The sequence below is a fragment of the Sceloporus undulatus genome, chromosome 6, assembly GCF_019175285.1.
Source record: "Sceloporus undulatus isolate JIND9_A2432 ecotype Alabama chromosome 6, SceUnd_v1.1, whole genome shotgun sequence".
NCBI lineage: Eukaryota > Metazoa > Chordata > Lepidosauria > Squamata > Phrynosomatidae > Sceloporus > Sceloporus undulatus.
Genome location: NC_056527.1, coordinates 1135034 through 1146565, shown reverse-complemented (window position 1 = coordinate 1146565; position 11532 = coordinate 1135034). Strand labels below are relative to the sequence as shown.

The 11532-nt window shown below is 50.4% G+C and overlaps 1 protein-coding gene across 1 annotated transcript in view; it reads right to left on the bottom strand.

Moving 5' to 3' along the window:
• LOC121932821 (SCO-spondin-like) overlaps window positions 1-11532 on the bottom strand; it is a 143447-nt gene that overhangs the window by 46627 nt on the left and 85288 nt on the right. Inside the window, 5 exon segments of the mRNA XM_042471812.1 lie at window positions 631-813; window positions 1243-1377; window positions 1483-1653; window positions 3271-3317; window positions 3767-4019. Of these exon segments, the coding sequence (XP_042327746.1) occupies window positions 631-813; window positions 1243-1377; window positions 1483-1653; window positions 3271-3317; window positions 3767-4019 (789 nt within the window).

Here is an 11532-nt window from a genome sequence, read left to right as displayed (position 1 = left end):
CTCCACCTGCTTCCAAATCCTAGGATGTCTTTGCACCAATTTCATGGCTCCATCCTAAGGAAACCAGGGATTTGTTGACTGTGGCAGTGTTTGAATTCCATCTGTTTCCCTGAACTACAGCATTAGAGCTTTCTAGCAAAGAATGCAAAGACTTTCCCCAAACTGCAAATCCCAGGATTCCATAGCAGTGATAGCCACAGGGGTGATACACTGCCACCCCTTTTGCAGGCAGACTCTTTCAACTATGGACAAGATAGGATAGGCACAACTATAGGCACAAGATAGGATGATGGCCACCCACTTGGACAGTTTAGAAAGGGCATTTGAATGTGTCAGGCTGTCAGTGGCTACAAGTTCCAATGGAGAAAGATGTCCTGCCCAGTCCCAGAAGCAGGATGCAACTCAGGACCATTGGGGGAAGGATGCTGTTGCCCTCTGAGGAACCAGGGTGGCCATCACAGAACACTGGCCTGTTAGAACAGATACGCCTTTGGCGTCTTCACAGGTTCTCATAGGGCCCACCAAAGCCACTAAAATTGCCTTTCCTGTCTACATTCTTGAGCTTCCATTTTCAGCCTGGGACTCCTTCTAGCAGAATTTTGGGTATGAGAGTTACCCCCAAGATGCAACTTCTTCTTAGCCAAGAAGAGGCGGCCACGCTCACCAGCAGGACGGTGGCATTGGGGCAGTAGCACCCGGCCCGGCAGGACCCGTTACTGGCATCAGCCTCCAAGCTGAGCTCTGCACAAGAGGCTGGTTCGTCTGCACACTCCAGCCATACCTTCCCCTCGGGGCAGTCACCGGGCGTCTCACCTGGTCCAAAAGGAGAAGAGTTAGGTCAGTGGAGAAGTGCAAGAGACCAGAGGCATTATCCCAGGGGAGGGGAGCAGGCAGCCTGGAGACTGGATGTGGCCCCTGAGGGAGAATCCTGGAGGGCCCCAGGAAACTAAGTCAGCCCTGATTTTCTTCTCAAAGGGAGCAAGGAGTCATTTTAGCACTTTTCTTCTTTGCCGTTGAGTTTATCATGCTGTGGATAATTTTGGCATTAAAGAGAGATTAAAGCGCATTTAAAGCATCCTGCAAATAAAGTGAAAACGGTAAGTAAATGATTGCGCAAATGATTATCACATGCAATGGCTCCTGCTCCTTCTTCACCTAGAGCCAGACATAGGTTGACAAGCACAAGGCAAATGTCTGCCAAGGGTCTGTAAAGTGATGGGGGAATTAAGGAAAGGGACCCACCTTTGCAGGGATGAAGGTTGCAGGTAGCAAACTGGATCCTGTGCAGGATATTTGGGCTTGCCTTCGTCCGGTTCTGGTAGCCACCCCCACAGGGCACAGAGCACTCGGACCACGGACCCCATTCCGCGCCCAGACCTGGGCCAGGACAGAAAGAGAGGAAGGTGTGAAATGCATGGGGAGGCTCCAACTGTAAGCCCTCCATCCATTCCCTGTGTGCCGGCACCTCCATGCTCCTCTCACCCTGGCATGGCTGAAGGCTACAGAACTCAATTTCCACATTGGACCCCTGGCATGGCTCTCCCCCAGCAGTGGTGGGTGGCTCAGAGCGTGAGTGGTAGCGACGCCGTGTGCCCACGTTGCAGGTTCGGCTGCAGGTGCTCCAGGCTGTCCATGCGCTCCAGCTGCAGTTGGCTGCAGAGAGGAAGTAGGAAAGAGTCATGGTCCCTCAGAGGCACTTTCCAATGCCTTGCAATCCCTAGTTGACGGACGCCAAGGGCCTTGTTTTTACTCACCTAATAATATTAATGATAATAATAAATTTTATTTATGTTTCCCCGCCTGTCCCGGTGGATCAAAGCGGGGTTACAGACAAATAAAAGCAAAAAGTGTTTACCTCAAAATTCAATTAAAAGCAGCTAAAAACAATAAAATATCCAACATCAGACAATAACAATAGAATCAACAAGCAAGGCAGGGATCATACACAGACAGAGGCATATCATTCATATCAGGTGGGGTATGCGCGGATAAAAAGCTCGGTTTTAACTGCTTTTCTAAATGTCTCTAATGAGGCCGCCGAGCAGATCTCCTCAGGAAAACTGTTCCAGAGTCTCGGAGCCGTTGTTGAAAAAACCTACCCACCAAAGGGCCTGGAAACATGGCAAGCATAGTCCCAGGTCAGTGGGGAACCTGCTCTACGTATCAGCTTGAACTTCAAATGAATTGTCCAGGATGGAGAGCCTAGTTTGGAGTGATAGGGCTTGTCACCTTGGGAAACCTCCTTTAAATTCAGGAGCAAAATCTGTAGTGGATTCAACACCATCCAGATATGGGATCCACTGACCTCCCATGCTGGGTGCGGGATTCTGGGAGTTGTATTCCAAAATAATGTGTTTTGTTACAACCTGCCCAGCAACCCATATTCAGACAAAGGCATGATATCATATCAGTCAATCAATCAATCAATCAATCGATTGATCAATGTACCTTTTCCAAGCTCTGGCCAAGGTACAGTATCCTCTCACCTTGTTGTTGTATCCTTACAGCAACCTTGTGAGATATATTAGGTCCAGAGAGATAGCTTCAGGAGGAGAGTTTCTATTTTCACTAGAGCTTCCCCCTGGAGCTTATAGACACAAGCCCCCTTAACTCTATCCACTCTGCCACATTGCCTCTTTTGTATCAGAGGTCAGAGGCCGCTGTGTGACACACCACAAAATAATGTGATCCTCTCCACTCCTCTCCCCTTCCTCTTTCTTTTTTCTGCTCTGTCCAGCCCCATTATGGATTATTCATTTCAACCCTTTTGACTGCAAGGAGCCAACCAAGCTCTCTCTTTCTATGTTCAGGCTGGGATCCTGGTCAATCCTGCCCTAGACTGGCAGAGTGTAAACTTCAAATGGCACCCCTGTCCGAATGACCTGAAGGGACCAAAGCCATGGCAAAGTTCTGGTGGCCATTCCGGGCCATTCTGGACATTTGTTTTAGCTTCCATGGTACACACAGGTCACACTGTACGCCTGTGTTACAGTACCCATAGGTTGCACTACACACATCTGCCAACTGGCTCCATCGTGGTGTGTCAGAGGAAAGGGGAATTGCCCACATAAAGGAGTACTGGGTACCGCCTACCACCATTTAAGTAAATTGGATTTATGCTAAAATAATCTGATCAGAAAAATCCAAAAACAGGATCTAGTGCCCATTGAGTTGGGGGAAAGCCAGCCTCCTTGCCAGGGAGCATGGGCAGCCGTTGTTGCCCATCAGAGCCAGACGGATCAAGAGCGGCTCCCTCTCACCCCTGCTTACCTGGGCAGGGCTCCATAGTGCATGCCATCTGCCCATCGACACAGGTGCTGCAAAGAGGAAAAGGGACATTTTCAGCATAGATTCCCTTGGTCTGGACTGGGGAAGGGTGGGAGTCCAGAGCCTGGCAAAGTTACTCTTCTGGCAACAGAATAGCCATGTTTGATGTGGAACTGTGGGAGTTGTAGTCAACTCCACAAAAACTATATGTTTTGAAAGAGTGGGATAGAAGCCAATAGTCCTTTATACAGACCAGACCTTCCAAGGGAATGGGTCCAGCAAAGATCACAGAGCACTCAAGGGTGCTATTCTTGATGATGGCCTGGAAACTGACCCCAAAGGCAGCTGCCTGCCTCCTTTTTAACAAGCATAACGGAGCAAGGAAGAAGCCTGTTGTTCTGAAGCAGGCAGGAGACTAGGGGGAACTTCATCTAGGAAAGGAGGAATTATTTGACCCACATTGTCCTCTTGCCCAAACTCCCACCCAGTTCCACCATACCAGTTGTTGCAGGCGTCCAGCGGGAGGGTGCTGCCTGGTGGGTAGATCTCGTCCTGGTGGTAGCAGGAGCATTGGCTGAGGGGCAGGCAGGTCTCGTTGTGGAGGAAGAGCCCCTCCGGACAGGCGCACCCTGTGCGGCAGACAGACGTACACTCCACCTGGGAGCCCTGGTCCAGGCACAGGCGAGGGCAGGCACCTCCTTTCTGCTGGCACTCCTCCACCGTCTGGTAGACCATGTTTCCTGGGCACTGCGCTGCAGATGAGAGGGGCAACAGCCTCCGGTGAGGCCAAAGAACAGTGTCTGAGGAGGAGTAGGTAGGACACAGAGACACTCTGGAGCAAGGCTGGGCATCACTTAACCCTCCTGAGTTTGATGGAGTGAAAGTCCCAGCAGCCACTAGCCAGCATAGCCAAAGATGAGGAATAGTAGCTGCAGTTAAACGTCAGCTGGAGAAGTGCATGATTGCCATCCCTGCCTTCAAGCAAGGGAGGACAATTTGGATCCCCGGAGTGAAGAGGGCAGTGTAAGGCAGACAGAATTTGCCTCCAAACATTATGTCTTTCTGCATTAACGGACCATCGTTAAAATTGGACCTGCAACTTCATTTCTGTACACAAAGGGTTTTGAATTTGAATTGACATCCTCACATCCCTATGGCATATATAAATAATAATAATAATAAAAACTTTATTTGTATACCGCCCTTCTAAAAAACTTGCTTCCACTCCACCAAATGCACTGAGGAAGTAGACCTGAGTCTAAACAAGCTCAGCACAGCCAATTTCTTTCTTCAGTAGTCTCAAAGGTGCTACAAGACCTCTCTACATACATATAAATTTGTTCATCCCGTCCACTTATTTACTCACCTTTCTTCTAATGGACAGCTGAGTAACCTGTGGTCCTTCGGGTGTGATTGGACTACAGTTCCTATTGGCCTCAGCCAGCTTGGTCATGATGTAGTATCATGTGGGTTGCAGTTCACTAATCCCACAGAGAAGGCTACAGATCCCTGTCATGCTTCAGGAATCTTGGGAAGGGTACATAATTTTCCCATTTACTCCACTGACCCTTCGCAACTACTCTGCAAAGTGGCTAAGTTAGAGAGAGCTCTGTGGCCACGCTGGAGTCTGAAGTCTCTCAGCCTGAAAAGTTCTTGCGACAGTGGCATATGGGTGCCTCAAGGGTGGGGTGACTCTCCTTCTCTGGAGAAGGATCATAGCTACTTCTCCAGCAGTTTTGGATGTGCATCCCTGCATCACATTAAGCATCAATCAGAGTTTCCACTCCATACACTGACTCTCCATGTAAGCAAAATCATGCTCAAAATCGGCTGCAACATAGACGCAACCATAGGCATGAGAGAGACAATCCCAGAGGTGCAAGCAGGATTCAGGAAAGGAAGAGGCACCGAAGACCACATTGCAAACATACAAGGGCTAATGGAGCACCAAGGAATTCCAAATGAAAACAGCAAGTCTTTATAGACTATAGCAAAGCCTTTGACTGCACAGATCATGAAAGGCTATGGAACACCCTTAAAGACATAATGGGAATGCCGACACATCCTGAGACCTGAGGAGGAATCTATACTCAGGACAAGGGCACTGTTGGGACAGAATATGAAGAAACAGAAGGTTTCCAAAGGCAAAGGTCAGGCAAGGCTGCATCCTCTCACCCTATCTGTTCAACTGGTATGCAGAATGTATTATATAAAAAGCGGCTTGACAACAGAAGAAAGAGAGTGGAAATAGAGGAAGGAATATCCACAAGCAGATATACAAGCCGACACAATATATAGCAGAGAACCCAAAGACCTGGAACACCTATAGGAAGATCAAGGAAGAAAAGTGCAAAGGCAGGCATAATGTTGAACATAAAGTTGCCACGAGTACAATGACACAAATAAAACAAATAACTCTACACACCAGAGGAGGGGTTATACAGTAAGCTTTCCAAGGCAGCACTCTCTCTGAGATCTTCTTCCCATGATGCCTCAGACTAAAGAGACCCTGAGATCTGGCAAGACTAAGATATGTGTGGGGTGATCCCTCCAGTGTTCCCAGTTGGGCCCAAAGTCCATGTGTCTATCACCCTCCCATCCGGCTACCTTTGCAGGGCTGGGTTTCAATCCTGGGTCGGAAAGGGGCCCCAGAGCATTTGGCCCCCATAGGCAGTGTCTGGAGCAGGTGCGGTTGCGGGTTTGAACTCCAGAGTCGCATGGAGCTGAGCACTTGGACCAGGCTGGCAGGAGTCCAGATACCTTCCACTGCGGAGGATGGAGAGAAAGACAAAGAAAGAGGCTGAACAGGGACACCAACAGGTAGAACTTTTTTTGCAGCAGTGGATTTCTGTTCTTGCAGGGGTTGGACCAAGGATTTTATCACAAGGAACGGATCTCGTGAAGAAACGGGATGTTTAAAATCCGAAAAAACCCACAAAAGCAGGTTGATTTTCAGACATGTTGGGGTTAATATGCAATAAGCAGCATTAATCCAACGGGAAGTTGACAAAACTCACTCTTTTTTTTACTTTTGGGATTTTCTGAAAAGTAAAAAGGAACGGGATTTGTCTACTTTCTGTCGGGTTGATCATGTTAATGCTCATTAACCCTTATGTCCTGTGAAAATCAACCCACTTTTGCGGGTTTTGTCCACTTTCTGCTCAGGTTAACCCCTGATGTCGTCTGAAAATCAACCCACTTTTGCGGGTTTTGTCCACTTTCTGCTCAGGTTAACCCCTGAGGTCGTCTGAAAATCAACCCACTTTTGCGGGTTTTGTCCGTCACTTTCTGCTCAGGTTAACCCCTGAGGTCGTCTGAAAATCTACCCACTTTGGGGTTTTGGTCCACTTTCCGCTCAGGTTACCCCCTGAATGTCGTCTGAAAAATCTACCCACTTTTGCGTTTTCCCCCCCCAGTTTTCTGCATGGGATCTTCCCGTGTGATAAACTCCTAGGTTTCCTAGTGGACCCTTTTCTAACTCGTGTAATTCTATGCAACAAAATATTGTAGTGTGGGGCACACCTGTTTCAGCCAGTGGATTCCATTCTTCCACCCCCAGATTTCAATCTCCACTCCGCATACTCATGCTGCCTCCCAAGTACAGAATCAGGACTGGGTGGCCGTGTCCATCGCCTCCCCTCCCACAAACCTTGCAGCCCTATGTCGCCATTCACCCTGGGCAAGGAGGGGTGTTGCAGGGCTCCCCTGCAACTTTTTCCCCATTGCACCAGCGCTGGCCTCTACGGTGCTGTTGCAGTGCCGGAAACACGCTTCCTCACTCCGACCGCATCCGTGCGTAGAAACAGGTCTTGGAGCAAGGAGACCAGGGGGTCCAGTTGCTCAGAGGAACGCAATCCTGCAAGCAGAGCGGGGGGAGAGAGAATGACCAGAACTTCACCTATCACTATCACTAACATTATCTTGGACTGATTTTAAATATTGCCACCATGAGCCCCATTCCCAGAGTCAGAGTTGACCAAATGGCCCAATCATTCCAGGGCCATTTGCAAGGTTTCTGTGCCCTGCCCATTCTCCACAGGTGGGCAGCAAATTTCTTCCAGAGCAGTCGCTTGCTCCCAGTGGCACAGGCATGCATGGCTCCTACCTGAGATGCAGGCGGTGTGACACTCGCCCACCTCTTGGGCACCCCTTGACATGGGGCAACCCCATTGGCAGCTGCTGGGTTGGAAGGGGACCTGGAAGAGGGCAAGGGAGCCTTAAGAAAAGGGGGATTAGTAAAAGGGGGTGGCAGAAGGGGAAATTTAAGTGCCACTCTCCATCTTAGGGTAGTGAAAGAGGCAGGTATGGAGCATGAGGGAGGCTGGCTCCACCCACCTAAGGATGTACCTGGTGCTCATCTGCAGGCCCCCCTACTCTCAGACAAGAAGTGGGTAAAAGGATCACCTGTCCAGAAGGTAGGCAGACCACAACTTTTGAAGTGTCTGGGGACAAAGCAATGGCCAGGGTGCCCATGGCTGGTTGTAACTAGAGTAGACCCACTGAGTCAAATCCAGTGGTGAGTCAACACTGTGGGGGTGAATGGGTCTGCTCTAAACTAAGCAGCAGCATTCTGGTCAATATATGCTTTGCAGCCACAACACTCCAAGGGTTGCAAGATCACTAACATAGGGTGCATTCATTCACACTGTAGGAGTAATGTACTATAACACGCCATGGCTCTATCCTACAAGTTCGGAATTTGTGAAGCACCAGCACTCTTTGGCAGAGAAGGCTGAAGACCTTGTAAAACTACGCGAATTCCAGGATCCACAGGATGGAGCTATAGCACTTAAAGAGGTGTCAAACTGTACTATCTTACAGTGTAGATGCACCCTAGGTGATGACGAGGGGTCTCTTCTACTCTACTGTCCTCCAGAACTTAGGAAAGTTCTACAACTCCCAGAATCCTCCAGAAGCCGTGGAGGAACTACCACCTCTCCAAAAGCGACTTCCCCAACTCCCAATCTGTTACCAGAAATCTCTGTTTGCATGCCAGTCCCACAGCTCCGGCCACAGGGTGTCCACGGAGACCAACGCCGACCAGCCCAGTTCACAGGGCAGGCCACGGAGTCACAGGGTCACGACGCCATCCAGGCAGACACTGCAGGGAGAAAGGCAAGTCACAGAGAGCCCTCGCATCGTTCTGTGGGTCAGGAACAATCAATGGGGGCACTCCTCTGGGGAAGAGCCCTCAGCCGCCCCAGGGACACAAGATCCACCAGCTCCCTGGTTGGGAACAAAGTGCCTGCCTCCTCTATCCCAGAGTAGATAGGGCAAGCCCCCCAGGGAGAAAAAGAGCTCCCTCTTGACCTGGCAGAGGCAGCCAAGGGCCCAGGGAAAGCACCCTCTCCCCTCCCAAAAGGTGATGAGCTTGGAAAGGTTACTTGGGAGACTGTTCTGAGAGTCAAAAATATTTAGAGGTGCTTTAATTCCAGGATCAAATGTGTTTAAAATATTGTAAAGATATTTTAATGTGTTTTTAAATTTATTTAAAATAAAATAAAATCCTGAGAGTCGCGGTCAAAAAACCCAACTTTTCCAAACATGGTTTCAGAGTCAAAGGTAGTATAAATAAACAAATAAAATAATTATATTCTGGGAGGTGTAGTTCAAAGAAGTGACTTTTCAGAGGCGCTGCGTTGTTTTCGAGCTGCTTACATGCCAGGACAAATGTGTTTAAGTTATTTAATAAGGCATTATGCATTTTTTTTTAAAAATTATTTACAATACATCTGGCTGCTTCTGGCGGAAAGCTTTTGTGCGGTCGGGGGGTGGGGGGTGGGGGGTGGCAGCGGTGGTTGGGCCCCAGTCCTCCACTCACCACTGGCTGCAGTTGTCCCTTAGGAAATCTCTCTGGGCGTGTTTGCTCCTGGTCAAAGAGGCAGTGGCACTGGCTGACGTTCACACAGCCCCCGTCCTGCAGGAACCCGGGGGGGCATCGACAGCCTGGGGAAGGAACAGGGGGGACTGGCAAGGGCATGGGGAGATTTAAAACAATGGCTGTCCAGCCGGGGTTATGGGCCAAGAAGGAGCGGGTAGCCTCTGGTAGACACACCAAGCTTGCATGCTGTGGAAGCTGGTCCCACCAAAGGAGACTATATGCATCTGAGGAAGTAGACCGCAGTCTAGGAAAGCCCATCTTCTGCCAACATCTTTATTTCAGCTACAAAATCTCTCTGCCCACTGGGATAGAATGCCTCATTTGGTGCGAGGGGCACTGGTCACCCAAAGAGCCACACAGCTGCAGTGGGCCCTATGGTGGTACCTTGGAACTCAAGTGGCATAAGGAGGACCCTCACTGGCTGAGACCTCCTTGCAGAAGTTACTCATGGTGCTCCTCTTGAAGAAGCTTTCAAGCGAACAGATGAGAGCAGCTGGGGCAAACCTTCAACCGGCAGCCTGCTGGGCCAGCATTCTGTCCCTTGACCAGGTGGCAGACTTTGCTGGGAGCTGAGCCGCTGTGTTGCCTGGCATGGCCACTGATCCTCAGGAAGGGGTCCCATGAGTAGCAACAAGCCCCAGTAACCTTCTAGAAAGTGGAGCACTGTCTGCAAGCTGGGAGACGGCAGATGCTTTGGCCTCACCCAAGAGGAGAGGAGACTGGCTCAACCCAGGGAATGTGGGAGCATCGGGGCATGATCTGTGTACACCTGCTGCATCTCAGGAATATTTGATGGACCTAGGCACCAGCCTTAACATCACACAAGGCTCTGGGGAGGTTTGAGCTGACTCCCATCTCAACGCCAGGACAGGTCCTGTACTGCCCACTGCAGGTTACTCTGCTGTTACACCTCCTACTCTCACACCCCAGAGGAGCATGGTTTGCTGCTGGGTAGTCATCTTGAATGGCCATCCCGTGGTTGGCAATGGGGAAAAGGACTGGCTGTTGCCCCTAGCCAGATGCAAAAATCTACTGAGGCCTCAGCAGATGATGTTCTTGGTCTGCATCTGGCTATGGCACACAGACAGATGATTCCCTGTCCCTCAACGCTCTCCACCAGCCACAGAATGGCCAACACAGCAAAGCCAGTAGTCCCAGAAGGAAGGAATAATAATCTTTGTGATGACTTTTTCAAAGATACCCAGAGGCATGAGGAGAGGGATGGTGGTGTACATCCCTTGCAGGGTACGACTCTCTCTGCCCGAACGGGCACTTGCTCACCCCCCACAGCTGCTGTGGCAAGTCGTTGTGGTGCTCAGTTGCTGGCAGGTCTGGGGACAAGGAGCCACGAGGCCTCGCTCGCAGTGTCCGGCTTGAACATAGCCATGTCCGGGCCACAGTCTGTGGGGAAAAGGGCAGGGGAGGGGTCAGTGCACAATATGAAAACCAAAGGCTAGAGCGTAGGGAGGAGGGAGACTGACTCCCAAAACAACACAACCATCCCCTCTGAATAAGTTTTGCCAAGAAAGTCTTCAGAGAGGTTGCCATAAGTCAGAGTCCCCTCAAGGCAGAGCCAGCCTAACGCATGGTCTGAGTGTTGGACTAGGACGCTGGGAGACCAGGGTTCAAACCCCTGCCCGTCCTGGAAAGGCCCTGGGTGACTTGGGGTGAGTCACGTTCCTCATCCTTAAGGAAAGACAACGGCAAACCCCTCTGAAGAAGTCTTGCCCAGGAAGACTTGCCTGCTGCATGGTTGGGGCTGACTAAACTCTGAGAGACCAGGTTCAAGTCACGGCTCAGCCACAGAAACCAACTGGATGACCTTGGCAAGTCTTCCTCTCTCGCCTCAAGGAAGGCAATGGGCAAACTTCCTCTGAATAAATCTTACCAAGAAAACCCAAGGGAAAAAAGTGCGGTAGGTTGGAGTCAAAAGAGCAAACATTTATAGTTTGAGGCCTGATCGTTTGTAGTGGTAAGGAGCTGGCTTGGTGTAGTGGTTTGAGCACTGGACTAGGACGCTGGAGACCAGGTGTTCGATCCCAGTTCAGTCATAGAATCCCATGGGTGACCTTGGGCAAGTTTCAATCCCTCAGCCTCAGAGAAAGGCAATGGCAAACAGCAAGTTCTTCACACCCTAAATTCCCAGCCCTGGTGCCATTATTTCCCCTCCCTCCCTGGATACTGCCAGGCCCAAGCATGGATATTCCTTTTTACCCGGGCATCTCCGCAGGCTGCTGGTTGCAAGTCTCCATCTGCACAGCAGTCCCCTGGACAGGGCTTGCCCCCCATTCTTGGGCGGTGGGGTCAGCGCAGGCCCTAGTGCGGCTCCTGATTCCACCCCGGCACTCGGCATCACAGTCGGACCATTCGCCCCAGGGCCACGC